This window comes from Protopterus annectens, chromosome 4.part0 (genome assembly GCF_019279795.1).
Source record: "Protopterus annectens isolate FY-2018-M chromosome 4.part0, PAN1.0, whole genome shotgun sequence".
NCBI lineage: Eukaryota > Metazoa > Chordata > Ceratodontiformes > Protopteridae > Protopterus > Protopterus annectens.
In genome coordinates, this window is record NC_056733.1 from 234,369,065 (window position 1) to 234,394,784 (window position 25,720).

At 43.5% G+C, this 25,720-nt stretch overlaps 1 protein-coding gene across 1 annotated transcript in view; it reads right to left on the minus strand.

Annotated features, from left to right (window-relative positions):
* FASN (fatty acid synthase) overlaps window positions 1-25,720 on the minus strand; it is a 1,281,817-nt gene that overhangs the window by 1,172,448 nt on the left and 83,649 nt on the right. The window contains exons 3-4 of the mRNA XM_044068230.1: window positions 9,602-9,754; window positions 8,903-9,076 (exon numbers count right to left, since the gene is read on the minus strand). Coding sequence (XP_043924165.1) covers window positions 8,903-9,076; window positions 9,602-9,754 — 327 coding nt within the window. The remainder of the gene's footprint in view (window positions 1-8,902; window positions 9,077-9,601; window positions 9,755-25,720) is intronic.

Here is a 25,720-nt window from a genome sequence, read left to right on the forward strand (position 1 = left end):
TATGGAAGCAAGAAAATCTAGAATTATACAAGTCTTGTAAAATCCTTCTGACAAGATACGAGAAACTGTCATGAGATAAAAACTTTGACTGTCCAACCAACCATCATTAGAAGTGGCGGAACCTTGTGGTCAATTGAGGGTCTGAATGTCTGGGCAAGTTATTCCTGCTTCTGGTTCTGCTACAGCACTAAAGGAGGGTGCATAACATGAAGCCACAGAAAGAGGAACAATGACTGCAGAGGTCAGAAAAGAGCAAGGATTACTCTGTACTTCTGGTATGCTTCTGTAGACATCTGGGAATTAGTGGAGGAAGAGGAAAAGTGTACAGGAGCCCATCTTGAACTAGACTCCCCTTCTGGAAGGATTAGGGGGGGATTGTAGATAAAAAGGTTATGCAATAACCACTGTAAATAATCCTCTGCACCCAAGTGTCATTGGTGATGGCTGTCCAGGTTTGTGGGATAGGTGTATAGGTGTTTCTCAGAGAAGGGACCTCTAAAACCTTGATTTTGCAGGCCGCCTCTGCCACAAGGAAATAGTCCATTATTATGAGTTCACCCTCTGCCACGGGGGGTGGGGGGGGTCTGTCCCCACGACTTCCAGAGCCACATTTTCTTACCACTTCTCTGATTCCAGGAAAATGTTCTTTGAGGTGAGAGGGGAAGCAGAGAGACTGCAGCATGGTTAGCCCTTCTGATGGAAAACTGTTTCCACCACAGGGTTGGAAAACCACTCGAGGGAGTATGACAGACCTGCTCACTTTGTCTGCTAGTACACTGGACTTTCCCCAGATATGTATTCTACATAGGAGGGTAGGACTTGGTTCACAGTTTGTTGATTTACTAAACAAACACTGCTCAGTCTGAATGGCAATCATCCATTGAGGGACAGCATCTTGAAACACTTGCAATGCTAACCGGACTTCTCATTTCCAGGATACCGATGTGCAGACTGGCCTCTAGTTTGACCAAGTGCCTTAGACCATCCTTCCCAAATAATGCCTCCCCTCCACCATAGTTGAGAGATGGCTTGGGTCACAGACTGTGGGTGGTGGAAGGATAAAAGGGTGGGCCCCGAGAAACTTCTTACAGGGACTCTCCAAGTGACGTGTTCTTTTGTAGATTCTTCTAAAATGTTATCGGAGCAGACAGAGGGTGTTACTAACAGACCACTGTGCATGTCCACTGAAGTACCCTCTTGTAATATCTTGCTAGGGTTAGGAAGCTGCCACAGATCCCTGCTGGCAAAGCTGATTTTACAACTCTTGGGAAGGAAGAGTGCAACTGGGATGCTTGACCAACACATTCGAGTAATGAAGGCTTGAAATTTAACAGTGTTCAGACGAGCACCAATGAACTCCCAACACTTGAGTAGGGGAGAACTGAGACTTAGAATAAATTCACAGTTATGCCCAGTTAAAGACATAATTGGAGGAAGTCCCTGGTTTGAATCAGTAGCGGCTTGGTGGGAGCAGAGAAGGCAGTAGTAGAGATATAGAAACTCTTGGAATCATAGTTGCAGCTCACCTGAGACTGCTAAGTGCCATGTACTTTGTGAACACCCTGGGGGCTGTGATAGGCAGGGCTCCGAGCACTTCCTGGAGATAAAGCACATCTAGCTGCCCTTGCACAGAAGTGGCAGAATGGACTGAACTTGGAGCATACTGGCTTAAGTTGCCGAGATCTAGGATAGGTCTCAACTCCCCAATTTTTTTTGGGAACTAAAAAAGAACCTTGACAGTTCTGAATCTTTGTTGGCTTGGGGGGGGGGGGGTTATCATCTGGAGGACTTGTTCAGTGGATTTTTGTATTTCTACAGCTGCTGCTTTTCTGACCGACTGCAATGGCAGACAGTCTTGTAAAACAGGGGGGGGGGTTTGTAGATAAAAAGGTTATGCAATAACCACTGTAAATAATCCTCTGCACCAAAGTGTCATTGGTGATGGCTGCCCAGGTTTGTGGGATAGGTGTTTCTCAGAGAAGGGACCTCTAAAACCTTGATTTTGCAGGCCACCTCTGCCACAAGGAAATATAGTCCATTATTGTGAGTTCACCCTCTGCCACGGGGGTGGGGTGGGGTGGGGGGGTTTCTGTCCCCATGACTTCCAGAGCCACATTTTCTTACCACCTCTCCGATTCCAGGAAAATGTTCTTTGAGGTGTTATTAAAAAAATTCCTACAACAGATAAGGTCTTTATCTTGTTCACTCCTGGACAGGGTTTCTTTAACATTGGAGGCCAAATAAGGTAGATCAAAAGGAAGCACTGATTAACAATGACTTTAAAGGCTCCACAGAGGGACACCCAGGTGTGCCATCTCCACTACCTATGAACCCACAGCTCTCAAAAGCACCTTGTGAGGTGTGGGGAAGGAGTCTCAAGCATTCAATAGAAACTGCAGGGTGTGGCCAGTTCTGAAGAAACTCATCCTCCACAAACTTGGACCCAGACAGGGCACTGGAAAACTTTGATAAAGTCCCCCTAAAATCTTGTGACGGGTATTAAGTAAAGAGGACAAAGGTCACCAACACACACTTCCCAAACCTGTCCAATGCCATGAACTCTTTACTCGGTGAGATGGACAGCAGAACTTTGCTCAGCAAGTTTTCTTGGTGGCTACTGCTACCACAATGCATCCAAGGGACTCTTCCTCCAGTGGGCCTGATCCTCAGGTGAAACTGGATGCTTGTTAGGTCTTTTAGGAATTGGCAAACGCAATCTGAAGTAATTCTAACTAGAAAGGAGGATTATGGGTAAGAGGAGCCCAAGCTATGTATCCAACTCTTCAGAAGTGGCCAAAGTTGGATCAGGAGAACAATAGATAAAGACATCAAATGCACTTGGAGTTAAACTAAAATGGGCAAAATAAAAACAATTAAAAAGTAGTCTACCTCTGGCACACCCCTCTTTTTAAAAACGTCTATCCTCAAAGAAATAACTCATCTCCTTGAGATTCTGCAATAAACCTGCCAAGGCTGTCTGCAAGAATGTGGTTTACCTCTGGGAGGAGGTAATGTATCACTAAATGTAGCCCCATCTCTTCTGCTGTCTCAGATGTGTGGCCAAGTGACAGAACTGATGAATGGGCATTCCCTTGCTTATGTATAACTGTGTTATCCATCTTAAAAATCAGCAATATGCCAGCTTCCCAATTTTGTTTGAAACTGGTCACTCCTGAGGACAGCCACAATTTTTTTACATGGATAGGAGAAAGCCTTCATACAGGCTTACATCTGCCTCACACCTGCAGATTGCCTGAACGCACACCTGATGTCAGGTCCAAAGCATCTGTTAAGCCCGACTGGCACTGAAATGGAACCCCTTTAGACTGCAGACCTCTATCCACCTAAACAGCTTTTATACAGGGAAACAGTTTTAACCTGAAAACGGAAGGATGAGTACGAGCACCACACACTTTCATGTACCATTGTATTTCCTGACATGGAGCTTTGCCAAGGGAATCATTAAAATACACGAGGCCATATAGCCTCAGGGTCTCAAGAATTCCCTGGCAAAGACTCTGAGCAAGTACCCTGATAGACTTAAAACACAAGCTTGTGTGTGTGGGGAGAGGGGGCATAAAAAAAAAAAAAAAAAAATTAAGTCATAGCCCCCCAAATCACCAGCCTATTTGCAGGTAAGGCTGAAGTTTATTGAGAAAGAACCAAGTCTGAAAGGCAGTACATGGTCAAGTTGAGAAACGAAAACCCTGTGGAGAATTTGAAGCAGTCATCTAAGTAAAGCTGCATGCCATTGGTCCTACAACACAACTACTGCAGCAAACACAACACTCTAGAAGCAGATAAATCAAAGGGTAATTCCCCATATATTGAAGGAGATCCCATCTGCTCTGAAGTGACAGCATCTCCTGTACTCCTTTACTGTGGGGATATGGAGGTATGCACCTTTTAGATCTAGAGTGACCATGACAGCCAAGAGAGATTATTGGTATAAGCTTCTGAAGACGAAGCACCTTGAACTTGTGAATAAAGAATTTGTTTACCCTTGGAAGATCCAAGACTGGGCTCAGTCATTTCTCATGGGTATAATAAAGCTGGAGGACAATGGAAAGTCTCTGCAAACTGTCCAGGACTTTCTGCAGATGCACTCCCTGTGGTTCAGTAGGGAGTTTCTTAAATCCTGGTCCTTTCCAACCACACAAGCAAGACAAAGGAGCAGGAAGACCAAGAGAGGCTCAGTCATTTCTCATGGGTATAATAAATCCATAATAAAACCATATTTTCCACTCTTTTGGAAGGACAGGTTGCATGGCCCCTTTTGCCATCAAGAAGGGTAATTTGACCATCTGCCTCACCAAGCTACCCTTTTGAGAACAGCGAGAATGTTTAAAAGCACTGGAAGGAATAGAAATTGTAGCCTGCACCCTACTCTTACAATTATAGCACCCATTTGTCTTCAGTGATGTTTAGCCACCGACATAAGATGGAAAGTCTGCCTCCCAGCTTTGTCAGCAGAAGGGATGGATTGGGCTGGATGTTAAGGAGAGGGGTGGACATGGAGGTGTTCTCAGACTCAGCTACTCCCTGCTTGCCCACTGAGCATCAAAGTTCTGTAGGCATGGATCCCTGGTCAGCTGCCACATTGTGGACACCTCTCTTGGTCTTCCTGCTCCTTTGTCTTGCTTGTGTGGTTGGAAAGGACCAGGATTTAAGAAACTCCCTACTGAACCACAGGGAGTGCATCTGCAGAAAGTCCTGGACAGTTTGCAGAGACTTTCCATTGTCCTCCAGCTTAAGTACACACTAGTTTAGGTTAAAACAGAAAATCCTTGTCTAACCCTGCATCAAGGATTTCAGTTTTAACATGATCAGGCAAAGACTGGCCTTATCCTAGACAGTCTTCTGATAACAGAACATTAAGCTGCTGCCTACTAGATGCTTCCAAAGCATCACCACAATGTAAGGAATGTTTAGCAACCTAAGGACAGATGACCCCCAAGATCTAACAGCCCCTTCTTGGGAGCTTTATCCTTGCATCTCCCTCCAGTTTGTTTCATTTGGTCTAAGAAGTATTCATGAAATTTTAACGTATGAAATTGGCAATTCAAAGCTCTCATGGTTAGGATAACTGAGCTGATACATAAGCTTACTTGCCCAATTTGTCCAAGTTTTTTCTGTCATTAGGGGATGGGTTTTTAGAGATGCTGCCTTTAGCTCTCTTGGCATTGGAGGAAGGCCACCTCAGGATTTCTAAAGGTGTACTGTCACCATCATCCACCTCTAGAACTGGAGGAATAGCCAGATGTTTGTACTCTTGATAGCCTAAACATTCCCATTCAGACCAAAGATAATCCTGAGCCTCCCAATGGAAAGCATCATCTTACGGAGGGTCCCTTTACGTAGAGTCCACAGCTGATGAAGCTGAAGCACATTGCACCAGACAAGCTCATCTTTTAAAGTCTTAGGTTTTTCTTCCCTTTAAAAAAAAAAAAAAAAAAAAAAAGTTCCTCTAGTAGGAGGTCCTGCCAGAGCCCAGATGTCTGGATAAAATAAAATTCAAAAGATCCTCTGTTACACTGATCAGGTCCTGCAGGTAGACCTGAAGGGACAAACCCAGAAAGCAAAGGCTGGGGCAAGCTACTAGCAACCTTTTTGTACTTTGCTCTGGGTGTGGTGTTGGCTGCCCAGGCTGCAAGCAAGTAGCTGTGGCCCATTTTCAATCTGAAGGCTCCCTTGTGACATGGGGAAAAAAATCACTTTCCCCACACGTAGGTCAAAATTGGAAGTAGGAATCTATGAAATGACTCTGGACCCATCAGATGCCCAAGAACTTTGGCTCACGAAAATGTCAAGGGGGCTGGTGGCATGGTGGACTCCACAAAGGAGTTATCAGAAACATCGCCCATACCCTCAGTTGGAGGAGACTGGGAACATACCTCCCCCTTAGACAGTAACAAGCCTGGGAGGGGGGGGGGGCAAGATATGTTGTCATATGGCACCCTGTCTTCAAAAACTTCCAGTTCAGCATAACCAAAGGACTCCATGGCACACGCGGAGCATCAATGCTCTTTGCTTCTCTTAAAAACTTCAATATTAACCAAACGCTGCACTTAATAGCTCTGGAATTTAAACACATTGGGGACAACTGGGCATGTCATGCTCTAGGCTCAAGCAGAACAGATTGGAAATCCTGATAAGGAATCCATTTCCCCACATTCTAAGCAAAGAGTCTTGGCAGGTACAGCAGAAGATTACAATACAAGATGAATTTCTCAATGATACTTGGCTTCATTTGCTCCATCTCTGGCTTCAGACCTACTGACAAATTAGAAGGACTGTATTGGGCTTTAATGGCAAGAATGAACTAAAGAAACCACACTGGCCTACTCCTACCATGACAATGGTAGACAAGCATCTTCCAGGCCAAGGGAGGGGTAAAAAATCTCTGGTATTCAGGCCAACTGTGAACTTCCAAAGCAAGAAATCCCAAAGTGTTATTACTGCAACAGTAACATAATGAACATCAGGGTATCAAGCTACAACGATGCACAGATTAAACTTTTATTTTTGAACTCGTGCTTAGTCAAGACTCCCCTCAACTAAGTGTCCTTTGGTCCATCCCCAAAAGGAATACACAAGGACCCAAGGAGAGCACCACCCAAGATCCTTAATTCAGGTAGCCATGAGGCTATTTTCCTTTTCTTGAGGGCATCCAGATTACACATTTTTGAATTACCTAACCACATGCCCTGCATGCAGAAAGGGAAATGAGCAAACTGCATCATTGCAGTGGTCCACAATACCCTCCCCTCTTGTGTATAAAAGCTTCCACATACTTGCAGTCATCTGAGCTGTAATTAGGGACAAACTTCTGAGGCACTGGCTCCAATGATTCAATGATAGTGCATCTTCCTCAAAGTCTAGAAATTGGTTCAGGACAGCCCATGAATTTATAAAATACTTGACAGAACCTTCTACTAGAAGGCTTCCTCACCGTTTGAAGGGTGTCCAGGATAATTCAAAGTAAAATGGGAAAAACAGCCACCCAACACAGGCCAGTTCTCCTGCTTTTGAATCTGGGGTATCAAAATCTTGAGTGAAGGCTCTTCCTTTTAGTAAGAAACACTGACAGAGGGCATGTCTGTAGTATACTGCTTGGAATACAAGTAATCCATAAAATCCCTACCCATCTGAAGTAAATCTTGAGCAAAGAAAAATTGATGAGGATCTGCTCTGCCTAGGCAGATACAAACTGGCAGATGTCAGTTTAGTTTCAAATGGTTAGAATCCATTTTGTATGGGGTAGCCATCTTTGAGGCCCTAGAATGACTTGAGGTAGCACGTGTCCGACTACATTTCCTACAAACTTCCTTCCGCATATACAAAAGGAATGGAGATATCTGCATTTGGAGCATTTCTCCCCGGGCTTCTGCTGAAAATGGCCTTCACTTCAAGTCAAACTTTCCTGGTAAACAAATGTTAAATAAACCTTCCTCCCCTTAACTTATTACAATTTGAACAATAACCCAAGACCATTTCAGAGGCTTCTAACTGCACTGTGAATTAACACATTTGGGCATACCATTACCAAGTAGTGTGGTGGTTTCTATTGGGGTTGCTGCAGAGGCTTCATTAGTGGCCAACAGCAGGTACAGGTGCCAAGAACACTCACTGCTGATTCAGGCATCAAGAGATCTATTGAGATCTTCAGAGTGACAGCATATCTGCTTCCTGGAACACTTTCTTTGGAAAAAAAAGCTGACTATGACAGCTCTAAAGAATGCGCTTGCTTGTTTCTGTTCTAAGAGATTAAAGAACACCTGACCATTCTTGGGTTGAATAGTACACAGTGAGGACAGAATGCCATGTTATGTGGGCTTAAGCAGAACAGACAAACAGAAGTCTTTGTATGAGACAACTGACATTTCAAATGTAGACAGGTAAGAAAAAAAAATTTGAACAGTAAATATTTTAACTCTGGAAGCAAGCCAAGAACTCCTGCACTCACTTTCTGCAGCAAGAATGAAACTAAGCTGGAGCCAGTAAACGCATATCACTAAGGACCTGGCATTTAGGTGAGAAGAATACAACTGGAGTCAGGCGTGTGTGTGTGTGTGTGTGTGTGTGTGTGTGTGTGTGTGTGTGTGTGTGTGTGTGTGTGTGAGATACAGAACTGTATAAAAATCAGGCCATCTATCAGGCTCCTCTGGTCACCCATCTCCAGACATTATGACCGCAACAGTGAATATTAATATGAACAATCCGTTTAGCTCCTTTTTAGGCAGGCTTGAGATGGTGCTATACAAAAAAACTTTATGGCAGCCCAAGCATGGTATATCATGGGAATAATAGGCAGTCATACAAGGTTCCAGGGACAGAAAGCATTCCCTGACAAATACCCTTAAACATTAAATGCAATCTCTGAACAGTATGAACATCCCTTATCACCCTCCCACACACACAGCGCTCTACTCCCCCCCCCCCTTGGGAGTGTCCTCAGTATTTAATGGAGAGGGCACTCCAGGAAATGTAAGAGAACCAAACTTTCTTCAAACCACTCCAGAGGAGTGGCAAATAAGCCAAGCACAACCCCAGATGGCTTGCAATAAACTACTAACCAATGCGTCACCTGCAGCACAAACAGGTTTCCTGCATTAGATGAGCAGCTTTCTGCTGCATTTAAGTTTTCATATATGCTTCCACCACAGCTGCAAGCAATTATATACAAACAGTTAGAAAAACAAATTACCTACTAGGCACTTCACTTCTGCAATGCACTACAATCACAGCATCTAAATGTCAAAAGTCCTTGACAAGCAAGAATACACTAAAATATGGGATCATTTCTTCTTGGATTCAAATCTTAATTTGTGTAAGCAGTTTAAGCTTGCAATTTTTTTTTTTTTTTTTACAATGAAACAGGCTTTCCTACCCAAAAACCTACCTTTGAAGTCAAAGAAATAGGAGAGTCTGTTGGCAAACATGGCACGCTGGCATCCAGTCATGCTGTATCCAAGCAATTCTTCTGGGTCCCGACTGAAAGCTTCAGCAGCCTCTGAACCACTGACACCTACCCACACACCAGTATTGGTGCCCCTTAGAGATGCTGGATTTATACCTGCAGAGAAAGCACAATGTTAGAGACTCACTGATATGGTGAGAAAATGCAATAGAGTGCTGTAGCCTCAACTTTCAGGCTCATGGAGGTCACCACTGCAAATGGATCTCACTTGCTTTACACATCTTTAACCAGTTCTATTAAAATTTCTAGATTACATGGATGATCTACGGAAGTGGCAGATCCTTACTGTTAAATATTCAATGGAAATATAGTCCAAAAAGCTATGCTATATGACAAATACCAGAATGTCAAACACCAGAAGGAATAGTTCAGTTTTCTAAAAAATTTCTACTAAAAATCAGTACCATTAAGCAGATTTAATATCACACCATTCCTTAAAGCAATACATGACAACCACTCTGATCTCCCAACTATTAGTACAGATCTCTACGACAACTAGAGCAGCAAATGTACCCAGACTTATCACTTAAGGAAAACATACGCTATTCTAGATTTCAGCAAACTCCCAGTAAATAACACCCTGTGTGAAATGTAAGCTGGTGATGGTCACTTCCTGCTTACCTCCATCTATGATGGCTTCAAATGAGACCTCCAACAGCAGCCGTAACTGAGGGTCCATGGTGTGAGCCTGCTTAGCATGAACCCCAAAGAAAGAAGCATCAAACCTGCTGATTTCCTTCAGTTTGCCATTTCTGCGAGGAAGGCCATAAAGTCCTAGGAAGGGAACAATGAAGTAACTGAAAGCAGATCAATTTAAAAAAACAAACATTTATGTCAAAATAAAAAAAAAAAAAAAAAAAAAAAAAAAAAAAAAAAAATCAAACAGCATTAATGTGGCCTAACCACACTACTGTCAGTATGCTGCAAGTATACTCAAATGAGGCACATGTCAAAATTTGTGCAATTAAACAAACATTCAGACATATCAAATGTGTTTCAACTGAAACAGGTTATGCATCACTACAAGCTGCCTCAAATTGTGGTACATTAACAAAAACACATTCACTTCCAGCCCCCATTTATAGCTGTGATATCATAATTGCTGCCATTAAAGGTGGCCATCACCATAAAATTACCTACATGGCTCTCAGCTATGATTCTCTGAATGGTTCATATGTCATACAGTCATTATACAAAAACTCAGTAAAAGTCAGGATGGTATTCAAACCAAATGAAAAAACTATCCGAATAAAATAAGTTGCGATAACAGTCCAGCAACTAACAAAAGGTATGTTGGGATGTGAAGGTGTTCAGACTAACATCCTCCAGCAACTCTGCAAAAATGTTGCTCCATACAAGTCCAGCTAATATGACAGTTGGGCACACAGCCATTCCTTGGACCTCATCCATCCATCTTCTAGTGCCTAAAGTTCCTGTAAACTTTCCCATAATCCCTATGTTAACACCCTGAAGTCTGCGGCCTTGAAATCAAATATAGTCAAAATGGCAACAGTATACTAAAAGACTGAACCATGACAATTTAGCAGGATGCAAGGAGGAATGTTTCAGACTGTCTATGATGAAATGATCCAGGCATATGATAGGATACAGAAGCTGTATCTATTTCAGCCTTGCAAATCAGACAGTTGAGACAGAAACCCAAGTTATATTTAATCTCAGGTGGAATTGTGACAGGATATCGCTAAAAACAAATTCTCCAAAGGCTGCCCCAATACTAAAAAATGTCCAGCTTGCAATACTTAGAAAAATGTGCTTCTAAACTAGGAGTAGATAGGACAATTTGACAGCCATCAAGATAAGTTTGCTGGGTAACTTTAGATCCAAATATGTTTGGAGCAAAAAAGACAGTCTGTCCTTTTGGAATGATTTAGTTCGGTGCAGGTAATATCCAAGTTGCCTGTGGACATCCACAGGTATGTAAACAGTATGCACGGTTGGAGATGCTGTAACAAGAGAATTTTTCTGAGAAATGATACAGAATCATAGGTTCATACTAGGCTATCTGCCCTAGGGCATTTATAAGCCTAGCCAGAGTGTGTTTGGCTATCGCCACCCCTTGGAATGAGTATACTGTGCCCATTTTAAAGTTTAGTTTACTGTACCTCTGTCTAGCAGTGACACAGAAGTGACCCCCGGGGTAAACCTACGATCTCCCATCCACTCGTCAAGATTTCTCTTGGAGAGTCAGTGAGGGGCTCTGCCTAACATGGACTGGGATTTTATTCCAGAGTAAAGGGAGCCTCTGGGTTATGAATCTGTCCCTCCAGCATGTCCTATTTATTTCTGTGCTGAGGTTCAAATCTCTCACTCACGTAGCTCTGGTGGATTTGGATTTTCTGAGGTGGAGCATGTCCATTAATTCCGGGTTGGACATGGCCTTGTACGTTAGGCATAGATCGCCTCTGAGTAGGCGGTATGCTACTGAGTAGAGCTGGAGTTTCTTTAGCCGGGCAGCATATGGCATATGTTTGAGTCCCTTGATCCTCTTGGTGAGGTACTTTTGGGGTCTTTCCAATTGCTGCAGGTGTCGGGTAAGTTACATCCCAAATGGGGCATTGTACTCAATTATGGGCCTGATGAGGGAAGAGTAAAGGGGCACAATGACCTCTCCCGATCTAGATGTGAACCCCTTCATGATAAGGTGGGCAATATAGAAGGTCTTTCTAACCACTTTGGCAATGTGGGTGTCAAACGAGAGGTTACTGTCAACTTGGGTCCCTAGGTCCCTAATTACTTCTTCCGTACTTAAATGGATTACCACCTATGTGGTAATTTGCGGGCACTTTGTTTTTCCCAAAGAGTATGACTATACACTTTTTGGCGTTTAGTTTAAGGCCATGGCTCTGGCACCAGTTTTCCATTTCTACGAGACCCTTCTGAAGGATGCTGGTGTCCACTGGAGAATCAATTATGGCGCCCAGTTTGCAGTCATCTGCGAACTTGGTCAGCCACAATCCTCCCATGTTAGCCTGTACCTCAGAAAAATAAAATACCGAACAAGAGAGGTCCCAGGACCGAGCCCTGTGGGACGCCACTTGTGACTGGTTTAGAGTCTGACATGGCTCCAGCAATTCTGACCTTGTGGGTTCTGTCCTTGAGCCAGTTTGCAACCCATCTTATGACATAGGGGTTTATATTTAAGCTGGAGAGCTTGTCTATGATGCCCGAGTGGGGTATTGTGTTGAAGGCTTTTGCAAGGTCAAAGTAGGCTGTGTGAACTACCTTACCCTCATCAATGGCCTTGGTGACTGTTTCAAAGAAGTCGACCAGGTTCAAGAGGCAGGATCTGCCCTTAAAGCCGAATTGGGTAGGATCCAATGTCTATAGGTCCCCAATGTCTTTGTTTATGAGTTCCATAATGATCCTCTCCATAGCTTTGCAGACCAGGCTCGTCAAGCTTATGGGGCGGTAGTTTCCAGGGTCCGTAGAAGCACCTCCTTTGTGGAGTGGGACCACTGTTGCTGTACGCCATTCTTTGGGTACATAGCCTGTAGTAAGGCTGAGATTAAACAGCAGCCTTATGTGTGGGTTTAGCTCTTCTTGGAGTTCATGTAGCACGCAACCCGGGACACCATCTGGTCCCATTGATGCTGTGTTTTTAGCTTTGGAGAGGGCGGCTCTCACCTCGGCATCTGAGATGTCAGGGAGGCAACACTTTGCTGGGATAGATATTTGTCCTTTTGGGGGGGGGGGTTTGCACTGAACCCGTCTGCTAGTAGGTTGGCAATGTCTGTGGGTTCAGTGTATTTTTTGTCAATTTGGACCAACTGTGAGCATATCTGGGAGTTTCCACTCAGGTTTCTAACATAACTAAAGAAAGCCTTGTGATTATCTTTAGTGTCTTGTGCAATTTTTCTCTCAAAGTTGGCCTTGGATGATTTTATGAGTGTTCGTAGTTTTTTGCTAGTACTGATCAGAGAAGCCTTCCCTTTTAGGGATTTTGCTCTATCATGTAGCAGCTTCCTCCTTCTGTTGTATAGCTTATTAATGGCTGGGGTCCACTAGACAGGACGCCTGCCTTTGGGGGAATGGGTCTTAGTTTTATTTGGGATTGCATGATCCATGCATTCCTGTAGGTGTCCACAGAATGCATTTATAAAGGATTCATCAGAACTGCCTGACATGGCAAGGCCTTGCTATGTCTAATTACTGTGTGCCAAAAAAAGCAATTACTAGAAAATGGAGATCAAAATCAAAACCAACTATACCAGAAAGTGAAAACAGTAATGGACATAAAACTGGAACAGGGATGTTTAGAAAAGGGTAGGAGCAAAACTACATAGGAAAAAATTAGAATTGTGGGAACACACAGGAGAGGAATGAGGTTTAAAAGAAGGCAGGACTTAAAATTAGCTATGTAATGTTAAACTGAACTTGACTGGGTAGATAAGTGGTGTATGATGTTTGCAACAGGCAGTTTCAGTATTACTTGTGATGTAAAACACTTGCAACTAGGATTGTGTCAGTGTGATTTTTCATTTTATATAAAACTGTAGGATTGGCTATATCAAGTAATAGTTTAAGATGTTTCCTGTTTAAACACAAGAGCAGGATTTGAATGTAAAATTGCTTAGGTTACTTACCATCGCAATATATGTGAAATGTTTGTAAACATGAAATTATACAGTTTGCTTATATCACAAGTGACAATTCAATAAATATATTTAAAAAAGTGTATCTGTTAATTACTCCCATCTGTTACAATAATTAGAACAGCACAGGCAGGTTGGATGGATTAATATTTTTGGAATTGCTGATGGACAAGCATCAGTGTAGAGCCAGTGCAAGTCCTGCTGATCACTGGGGGTGGGGGGGTTACGGGTTACGATTATCCTCTCCATAATAATCAAATGCAGATCTAGTGCAGGTCTTGCCATCAATGGATGAACAGACTCCACCCCTCCTGAGGCAGAAGTGGCTGGCTCTGAACAGTAACCCAGATATCAGGGACTTGAAAGGCCTTAGGATGAAGCTTGGTACCAGTGCCTTGAATGCATATGACCAAACACCAAAAACAGTTCCAAACAGTTGCACCCACAGACTAGGCTCAGTACAATGAAAAGCAAATTAGAAAGCTAAATTTACTATTAGCACCAGACTCTAGATGTTGCCAGAGCAGATATAGGATCCAGGTGAAATATCAGCTCCAAAACCACCAGTGCAGAAACTGGCACTGGGGTCAACCAGATCTGCCTGATATCAGAGGGGGTGGGATGATGCACAGTTGCATTGGTGTGTGTTCAGAAGAGCCCTCATCATAGGCTCATTAGCTTCTGTGGTGTTTGACAGAATGTACGAGTTCGGGGAGGAAAGGAAATTGGACAGTTCTAACACTGTCAGACCGTCTTGGCTGGAGACCTCCCAATTCCTGCAGCCTCCAAAAATCAGGGACCTCAACATCAGTGCCAAGGAAGGAGAAGCCTCTTTTCTCACAGTCTTAAAGGAAAGAGATGGCAGCTGATCACATTTCTCCTACATGTGTATTCTCTTCAGTTCTTTATGCTTTGTCATCAGGAAGGAGCACTTTCAAAGCAGGTTTCTCTTCTCTGTCCAATAAGGAAAGAGGTCAAAAACTTTTACAGACAGAGCACTCTACACAAAGGTGCTTTGGACCAACAGCAACCAAGAACATTTTTCACTCACTTTGAGGTGGGATGTTATAGCTGCACAAAACATTTCTTGGTTTTAACCACAATACCAAGTAAAAAAAACATCATATCAGAAACAGTAGCCTTATAACTACCGGAGAAAAACCCAGGGAGCTCATTACAGAAGAGTGGCACTAGGCAATACAGTCTAGTGCTTGGAGCTTATGTACTAAAATGCACACCAGGAAATTTCTCTGCAAGTATGCCAATAAAAGGTCAGAGAAAACTAGCCTAGTATAACTCTAAAGATTTTGTAAAAGCACTTAGATGAGGCTGGAATCACGATCTTGCTGGTATGGTGGCAAGAGATCAGAAGGGGAGATTTACAGGGATTATGCAAAAAGTTTGCAGGTGCATTAGGCCATGACTCCATACCCACCAGTCAGATCAGACTCTACGAGCTGAGGTAATAGCTACCAAGGACATTGTTTTCCCAAGAAATGAACTTCAAGGGACAAGAAGATGCAGGTTCAAAGGGGGGGGGGCATAAGCTGAGATGGTATTAAATTCAAATTCCAGGGGGCAACTGGTTGTCTGATAGGAGCGATACAGGGATCAATATCATGTTGAGAGGTCCAATAAACAAAATGTTTCCATTTGCTGTTGTACAGTTTTCTGGTTGAGACTTTATGAGAGAAGACCAGAATATGTTGCACCGCAGGAGACAAATTATATGACCTGGCTAGGTTGGGAAGTGCAGCAGCCAAGCTGTCAGTTTGAGGGACTGAAGACAGGGGTGAAGAACTCTTGACGAGTGGGTCAGAAGGTCTGGCACTGGGTCCAGAAACCAAAGCTCTTCCAGTTGATATTGATAAAGGGGAACCATATCTGCTGAGGCCAAAAGGGGGCCATCAGAATAAACAGTCCTTCCAGAGCTTTTTGCTTTCTGTAAAAATCTGGTGATCAGCGGGGTTGGAGAAAAGGCATAAAGGAGACCAGAGGGCCAATCGTGTACGAGTGAATCCCTTGGGCTGTCCCCCATAAGATTCAGGGCAAAGTAGCTTCTGCATTTGGCATTCAGCGGGGATGCAAACAGGTTGCAGCAAGGCTGGCCCCATCTGCAAAAAGTCATTTCTGCCACTTCGAGGGACCACTCATGGGGCAACAGAATTGCTCTGCTCAGTGTCTGCTATCACGGTGGATTTCCCTGGGATGTGCGTTGCTATCAGAAAGCGCCTGGTGGATACAGCCCACTGCCAAATTCACAAGGCTTCTCGGCATAAGAGATAAGACTTGGCTCCCCACCGTTTGTTGACGTACCAGACCACAGACATGCTGTCCGTCTGGATTGCAATCGTGTCCCAAGGCAGAGAGACATGGAAGTGCTGCAAAGCTAAAAGCACCACTCTCAACTCCAGGACATTGATGTGCGAATGAGATTCCATCTCTGACCAGGTACCTTGGGCAGTTCTTCTCTGAAAAAGCCCACCCACCCTATCAGGGAAGAGTCAGTGATCACAGTGGCTACAGGAGGGGGAAGTACAAATGGTCAACCTATTGTCACCTGGTGACTGTTCAGCCACCAGAGAAGGTCCTACTTGCAAGCACCTGTCAGTAGGATCTTGAAAGACATTGGGAGCTGTTAAGACCACTGGGTGAAAAGCAACCATTGGAGTATCTGCATGTGCATCAGTCCCAGAGGAACCACTATGAAGGTAGCTGCCATGGTGCCTAAAAGTTTTAAAACCTGAAAGGCAGGTAATCTTTTTTTAGCAAGCGGGACACCCGATTTTTTAGTGAGATAACTCTTGGAGGTAATCTGACCAGTGCGGTGGTGGTGTCTAGATCTGCTCCGATAAAGGAGATCGGCTGCGATGGTAATAAGGCAGATTTTCCAAAATTTATGGTTATACCTAACAGATTGATCGTATGATCCCTGGAAAGAATGAGTTGATGCCTGGTGGCAGCAGACAAGAGCCAGTCGTCCAGATACAGAAACACTCTGAATCCTAGATGCCTCAGGTGAGCCGTAACCACTGCCATGCATTTGGTGAACACTCTAGGGGCTGAAGTGAGACCAAAGGGCAGTGCTCAAAATTGAAAGCGACTGGTCCCCAGCCGGAAACGCAAATGATCTCTGGAAGGTCTGGCCAGTTTGATGTGGTAGCACGCATCCTTGAGATCTAAAGAGCACATCCAAATAGCCAGTTCCCAGAAACAGGAGTATCAACTGAAGCGTGACCATCCGGAACTTTTCCTTCTTTACAAAAACGTTTAGCTTGCTGAGGTCTAAAATGGGCCTCCAGTCCTCTGTTTTCTTTGGAACTAAAAAGAAACTGGAGTAAGTTCTGAATCCCATCTGGTCCGCCGGGACTGGCTCTATAACTTCTCTAGTAGCTTTTGGATTTCTACAGCTACTTGATCCCGAAGAACTGGGTGGAACATCTGGGATTCTTGTTCTGACTGGCGGGGATGATGTAACCTCTGGTAACTATGCTTTGTACTCAAGAATCTGATGCAATTCCTAGCCAGGCATCTGGGTACAAAGCCACGCGACCCCCGACTGCCTCCAGAGTAGGACAGTCAGGCCTCCTCTTAGGAGTGCTGATGAGGCATGCCAGAGAACTGCTCCCTGTTGCCATGGTTTTGCAGACCTCTTCTGCCGCCAAAGCAGCGTCTTCCATTTCCCCCTCCTCTGCCCCTGAAGGGGGGTTTATTACATGTGTTCTGGAAAACTCCTCGGGACTTAAGGAACCACATTTTTCCACCTTTCTGTCCTTTGGGGTATGGTCTGGTAGGGATGGAAAAAATAGACTCCTATGGCAGAGTGCGTCTTTCCTTCCTGCTCACACCTAGTGAGAGTTTCCTTGACTTAGAGCCCAAACAAAGTAGAGCCATCAAATGGGGCGTTGACAAAGGAAGACTTGAAGGCTTCCGCAAAGGAGCACAAGCACATCCAGGACCATCTCCACAGAGCTATTGCTGAACCTGCTGCTCAACTCGACCCATCGGCTGCATAGAAAATGAGCCACATGAACGAGTTGACAATGGAATTAAAGGGTAGAAAGCTGAGCAGTTACCTTCTCAGAAACAGCTTCATCTGTGTTACCCTTTAGAGCATCTCCAAGTTCCTGGAGGAGATCTCATTGAAAACGGGTAAAATGGGTTAGGTAGTTAAGCGATCAAGGCAAAACGTCGCAGAACTAAAAATGCATTTCCCATATCTGTCCATAGTCCTAGAATCTCTATTAGGAGGATGGACAGTAGTAGAGGCTGGACATTTCTTTGTGGCAGCCACCACCATGGCATCAACAGGAACTCCTTTAGTGAAGTACAATTTGTCTTGTGGGAAAGGGATGAACTTATTGGGCCTCAGAGGGACTAGTTCCATGGAATCGGGGGACTCCCACGCCCTTTGAGCAACCAGATCCATGAGTTCTAAGGGCGGAGTAACCCAGGAGGTGGAAAGTTGAGACCCAAAGGCCTTCAGGAGCACCGACTCATCCTCAGAAGGTGTAAAGGACTGCCAGTCAAGCCTCTGTTTCAGTATTTCCAGGATGTCTGCAAAGGAGACATCTTCTGAGTGGGTCTCTTCTGATTCCTCCTAGTCTGTGTCTGATGTCAAGGATTCACGAGGGGAATCCAAATGCCTCCTCTTGCAAAGTCTCTTTCTGGGGACCTCATCAGTGGGAGCATCTGGTGAGGCCTCAGTAAAGCAGGGTTCATCCAAAGGGATTACCTGAGATTCCGGGTCTCGACGCAGGAACCTGTGATGTAGAGGCAGAACACGGTATTTTAGGGGAGGAAGAGGAAAGACCTGAGAAATTGAGAGTTCTGGCAGACATTACCCTCATGGCATCGAAGGCACCGGAGTCTCAACCCAAGGACCCCGCCTGTTCTGAAGAAGGTGGCTTCCCCAGTGCCAAGACTAAGGGCTCCAAACCAGAGGACAGAGCAGAGTTCATCTGCACCGAGGCCCCAAGAGGAAGGGTCGGAACAGACATGCCAGTTAGACTCTCCCCCCGAACCGACAAGAGAGTGTCCGCTCAGAGACTCTAACAGCATCAAAGAGATCAGGGTTGGAGCTGAAGTCACTGGGACAGGACTCTGCTCCATGGGTTCCACAATCATCAGATCTTCCACCTCCGAAGGCCTAGGTAAGGTCGGAGGAGGAGTAGTCAAAAGGGAAGGTAGTAGGAATCTAACCCAGTTGGACGAAACCAAAAGTAATTTGGCCAGTGCCAGATTCTCTAAAAGCCTCTGCATCACACTATCCACATCGACGTCTGAAAGGGTCCTAAAAGAATGGGTTGAGGGGACAGAAGAAGCCACAGATCTAAGAATTGGAGACTTCAAATTCAACCGCTGACACTGGCTCCAGCTCAGAGGGTTGGCTCCGAAAAATTGGTTCAGTGCATGGCTCCGATGACTGGAACAGGCGACTACACCTTAACAGAGGTGCTCGGAACTGAGGGCCTGGGTTCCAAGGACACCCTGACTTCGACCCTTTCGAAGACTTGGAGGTCTGGTCAGTCTTATCCAAGGCTTCCTGAAATTCAGGTTTCAACAGTCCTCTGTCCTTTAGCTTTCTCCTCCTTTCAAGCAATACTCTGCCACTACTAAAAAAAAAAAAAAAAAAAGTGGCAAATAGAACAATCCTCCTTTAACTGTAGAGGTCCTAGGCAATATACACAGGATTGTCCGTAACAGACATTTTCTGCCCACAGTCACACCTCTTGAAACTGACTTCTCTCTTTTTGGTCAGACATATCACACAATTATCAGATCTTTGATAATATTACAAAAAAAACGGTACTGTAAGAAGTTCTAATTATAGCAAAAAGCACACTATCCAAAGTTAGATAATAGGGATGCAGTTATCCAATTATTTACATCAGAAAGCACACCATCTAAAACCAAGTATAAGGGATAGGGAAGTCAAGTTGACAGAGCCCTGTTCAACTATATGAGGGAAGCATAGAAGTGCCTAAACGAAAAAGAGGGCAAGGCCCAAGAGCAACCGCTCCAACAACACAAACACTAATCCACACAAGAGGGTCACAGCCCTAAAAAAAAAAAAAATAATAATATTCTATCAATTAGAATATAAACTAAGAAATATAGCAGTACAACTTGCTCAAAAGACAGAAAAATGAACTATACTGTCCCAAGCTCTCTGAACAACTTTCAATCCATTGCAGCGGCAAACTAGATCTGGGGTTAGTCAGAGCATCATGGGATAGGGACTGACTCAAGCTACTCGGAGATCTTTAGCTTGGAAAGTGACCGGCTCAGAGCCGATAGATCAGCTCTGTACCCACATGTAACAACAAATGGCAAGACTGAACAACTTCACATCAGAGGATATACAATTTTTTGCTATGCAACATTTGAACACCAGTGTTTAATTATCCAAAGTAGTGTGACAAATACAGAAGGCAAAGAAGCTGGCAGTCCTCATTCCCCCTTCATAAAACTGGAGAATCTCAAAGAAAGGAAATATGTAGGACAGCAGCCTTCATATCCCATTGTAACCAAGTGGCAATTAATGTAGGGGAGCACAGACTATAGTGTGGGCATTCAGAATATGGATGTGGAGGTATTTAGTCTGGGACAGATCAAGAATTGATCCCCATTGGTCACCATTTTAATAAAAGAAACAGGTTAGAAGAAGCCCTTTCCTTATTCCTTCCTGGACTCCTACAGCCCCCCTATATTCAGTATCTTGTTCCAGAATGACAAACTATGGTGACCTGGTTAGAAATGGGGAACCTCTGGAAACTTTCTAAATTCTGAATTAAAACCAGTGGATATCATCTCCTTTATTCAAAGTCCCAAGTACAGAGTTTACCAGTTTTTGCTTGAAATGGAAACTCCTACAATGTTAAAGGAGATAGAAGGCAATGGGTTGGGTACGGAGTATGGTCCCCATCCAGTTCATGAGGGCATCTCCTTCATACTTTACTCCCAATCCTAGCACCTTCCACCCCTCCAAACCAATTTCTTCTTAAAATGGGGTTTTTGTTTCAAGTGTTCAGACTTGCATTTCTCACAACAGATACGCAATTTGGGCAACTGCTGTTGTAACTTTGAAATTAAGAATAAGATGGCAGTTCCACCACCTGCAGAGTTTTTCTTCTCTTTGGAGAGAGGACAGAAAACAGGGTCAAAAGGTGATTTTAAGCACATGTTTAACTGTCCTGTTCACATCTTTACAACAGGGATTATCTTAGACTTGCTCCTCAACATTGGTGCTACACCACCGGACAGCCAATGGCACAAGCCTCAACCACACCACTGCTGCATATGCTTACTCACTTTCAGTGCATTTGATCATCTTGACTGCAGGGGGGGTCCGAGTGTTCCCTCAGTCATGGTCTTCAGCTTGCCTGAAGACTGTCCACATGAAAATTTATCATACGGTACCATCAGGCTTGATAGAATAATGAAACAGGAAGACACCACTGTGCAGTGGACAGATTAAAACTCAGTCAAATCCATGCAGGAGAGAAAAAAAATTCTGTACAAAAGCAAGCCTCTCTTGTACTTCCAACATAAACATACCAACTGAGAATGCTTAACCTTGGGGATGAGAAGTTTCATTGTCCTGACTGTTTTCAGGGGCAACAACTCAGCTATGCATGGAAAATAAGATTCAGGATTAGTAATTAACTAGCATTGTGCTTGTGTTCTGTCTATTTAAAGTCCTGAGGGGGGGGCAACAAATCTGCAAGTCTTCTCTAAAACGGTCAGGAATCTTGCTTTGTCACTGGAGGGGGGGGCATGTTTACTCTCATTATCAGTTTAGATGCCCGTTTGTAACTACTGCAAAATCTGCTACTGGTTCTTTGTAGATTCTTGTACTTTTCTTAGATTAAGAGTTATTAAAAGCAGGAGCTGGGTTCTTCAAAGCCTTTTCCTTGACCACATCCACAATGTCCTACGAGATTCAATATGTCCCCTAGAAGGTCTCAGATTCCCCAACAGAGGAAGTGCCCCCATCAACCATACCATTACTTATTGGGGCATTTACTTGCCAATTAGACCAAGTCCTCCAAATCTTCACAGATGGAACTGGGGGCACCAGCTATAAAGACAGCCATACTGGATGCTGAAGATAGTAGTTTCTGATATGACAGGGTTAACACTACCAGGTTAGCACAAAATTCCCTTCGCGCCTTTCTGTAACTGAAAAATGCAGAAGCCAGAGTACACCAGTTGTCTGTCAGTACTGGTGAAAAAGGGCATTAATGCAGGAACAACCAAAACTTACATCTGCTACTGGAGTACTCAAATTTCTTCCCAGTAGCTGAACTGACTGTCCCTCCAACATGAGCAACAGAGACAGACAGACAGACCTGACAACTGACTGAGGGACCACTAGTGAGGAATCAGATTAGACCTACTGATACTGTGGAAATTTAACACTTTGGCAGACAGTGTGTGTTGTATGTAGTTCAAAAGCAATTTACAGTGATTGCCCATTGTCAAACTTTCACAGCCTTTCTGTACAAGTGGTAGAAACATGTTCCTCCCTGTTGGTTGCTATACTAAGATACTGACAAGGTGACAGTGTACATTGCAATCAATGTCAAAGGGAGGACATCCTGACAAAATTTGCAAGGCAAAAAGGGGCAGCGGTCATCTCTAGGACATTGCTAGGCAACCTAGTCTCCAGGGAAGACTACATGTTTAGAAGGGTTGCCAGTTGAACAGTCCTCTCTATTCTATATGAAAAGCATATGTGGTCTCTTAACTTGGAAGGGGGGGGGGGGGCAGGAGACAGCTTGCCTAGAATGAGTTCAACTGAATTCACCAGCAAAAAGACATTAGAAAATTTGCTTTATAGGAGCAGATAGGGACTAAAAAGAGGGTAGTACACACCCTTGCAGAATTAACTTCGCTGACGGAGAATGGAAGAGACAGCAAGTTCCACCTCTGAATTTGAAATTATGTGAAGCAGTGATAAATCAAAGATATCTGGTTTGTAGCATTCAATTGAGAACTTAAATTAAAATTTTTGTATCAGCAATAGATTTGATTTTGCCAGATCGATAGTAATGCAGGAATCTGGAGCCTTAAGACATGTAATCCTCAGTTTGTAACCTCAGATATGTGGTTGGAGCAGTAAGGTAGTAGTAGATACAGATACAGAAACCACCCAAAATTCTCTGAACCGCAGGTGAGCAACTACTGCCATGTGATGAAAAACATTGTGGGAACTGTGATAAGTATCAAAGGCAGAGCTCTGAACTGAAAGACGGTCTCCCAGCTGGAAGCATTGAAGTCTACTGGAGAGTCTGTTTAAACTGATGCAATAGTATGTGTCCCGCAAGTGTATAGGAGCACATCCAATCATCCTTGCCCAGAACAGCAGGATGGCTTGTGACATGACCATCCAAACTGTGGCTTCTAAAAGAAATGAGAAAAGCGGAGAGGGGAATCTCTGGGTAGTTATTACCCAAGCATAGTTTATTTTATTTAATTTATTTTATTTTACTTTACATTTGTTAACCGGGCTAGTCAAGCTGGATATATGTCCATTTTCAGTAGAGGCCCGGGGAGAAAAGCTCCAAGCATGGACAGTGACAAAGTTAACAATGCATAGAAACAAAGAATCACAGTACAATCTAGTATTATTCTAAAAGCAGTTATAATGATATATGTTTAAACTATAACAGATTTAGTAAACATTCTACTAAATAATTATACCAAACACAGTAGAAGATATGAGCAAGTCTCAGGTAGGGGAAGAGAACCCCAATGTTATTCTCATAAATCAAAGAAAGAGTAGCAACTAGTTTGGGAGACATAGGTTACAGGAGTAGGGAAAGGGGTAAGAGTAAAAGTGTAGAAAAATATCAGTCTGGGTTAGTGCATGGACAAAGCCAGTGAGTTTTTAGATGTTCTTTAAGATGTTTTTTAAAAACAGAAGTAGAAGCAAGGGAAGATAATTCTGAGGGAAGCTGGTTCCAGATTTTTCCTGCAGTGTTTGAAAAGAGTGAATCCCCAGCTTTGTTATGAGCTTTATTTGAGGAAACTAGAAGCTTATTAGCAAAGCGTAGTGTGGATAGATTTGTATATGGTGTAATTAGATTAGTGAGGATAGGGGTGTTGTTAGGGTGGTATAGGATCTTTTGAGTAATAAGTAATTGTTGGCAGAGTATATGGTTTTTCAATTCTAGCCATCCTAGTTGTATGATGTCAAGGCAGTGGTGAGTTTAGAGAGGTTGTTTGAGGATAGGTTAGTGTATATATATATATATATATATATATATATATATATATATATATATATATATATATATATATATATATATATATATATATATATAATATATATAAATAAATAACACAGGCATAGAAAAGGGTAGAAATGAGGTTTATAGTTTATAATGCAGGTCCAAGTACCACAAAGAAATATGTCCCTCCCTCTCCCCAGACTGCTTCCATATAGAGGGGTAATCAGACTTGTTTCCCCCTAAATATACACCCCAAATTTAATGAAAGGGAAGTGGAATAGACTGGAATGGAGATCATAAGTCAGGTTGGTCAGAAAATCCCTGACAGGATCTGAAGATAGCAAGCTCTCTCAGGGGAAAAGATGGTAGTCAGATCCTAGTCTTACAATCTGAATGAAGGAAGCATCAGTACAAATTTGATCTGAAGGTTAAAAGGCAGGATTAGAAAGGCTTACATATTTAAAACTAAAATGTCAGTTAAGGTCTGAGCCTCACAAGGAACTACAGTAATTCTGATCGACACTTGTCAAGTAGTTATGATCTGAAGGAGCTGGACCAGATAAGTGCCCAGCTCTCCATGGGCATCAGGCTTGCTTCAGATCAGAGTCTTAGGAACCAAAGCTGGAGAAACGGTTAACGATCCAATGGTAGGAAAAATCAGATCTGAAGGAGTTGGCACTTATCTGATCAAGGAGGTTATCCTGCAGCAACAGTCACAGACCATAGGATCCAAGACCTTGGATCCAAAGACTACCAACAGAAGAAAAAAAGAGGGAGGGAGATGCAAAAAACTACACAATAAGAACACTTAAAATTTGAGACCATAGATCTGTCTTTGTCTAGCAGCAAACAAAGGAGTTGGAGGTAGTGCTTCATTATGGGAAGAGGGAGAAGCTCGAGATTGGGATCTGAAGTTAGGAATATGTAGCAGTCTGATCAAAGGATCAGATCCATAACCCATCAAGGAGGAAGAATGAGGACAACATATGTACAATTTAGGATATGTTCACAGCTACAGCAGAGATGAAACATGGGACTTGTTGCAGAAGTTCAGACACTCGAACTTCCAAAGAAGTTCAATGTTCTGCTTTGGCCAAACAGATGCCCTCCTACCTGATGTCAGTACAACTGTAATGTAAAAAGTCAGAGCCACACCTGGCTCTAGTGCCCAGTGCCTATCCCATCTTTTTTTTCGCAAAGTCTGTTCTCCTAGTTTGGGTCTTGCTCCTTTGCAAGATCATCAATTCCCCGCCTATGCTACCTCAATCCCTCAGCTTTTCAGTTGAAGAGCTAACAAGATCTGCTGTCACTTAAAGTTGGCACTTTGGCCAGATGCTATTCCCCTTTGCCACTCAACAGGAAGGAAAAAAACTTTTACACTGTAGGAAATTGCTTGGCACATCTGCTGCCAGCAGTTGCTACAGTTTCTACCATAAGGAGCACTAGAGTGCTGAATTTTGAATGTAGATGTACTATGGGAATTTTAAGGTACACAGAAAAGCAATACAGATCAGCCAATTACACCCCTCACACTTTGTTCCTGGGGCAGTTCCAGCCTTCTCCACACCATAGCTATGGTACTGGCAAGAGTGACTTCTGTCTATGCTAGCTTTAGTTTTCTTGTCTGTCAGCTACAGGGGATCGGAGTGCGAGTGCGAGACAGTGAGCGAGCGAGAGAGCGAGCGAGAGAGCGAGCGAGTGAGCGAGAGAGTGAGCGAGAGAGTGAGCGAGAGAGTGAAATATTACAAAGAACATAACTTGCCATAAAACTGCAGAAGTTGGTAACTATTATACTACATTAAAATTACTTCTCACTGCTACTGTACTGAACACTCTGGGAAGATCCTCAGATTACAAACTAGAGGGTGTCTGGCCCCGAGAAGGTGTCA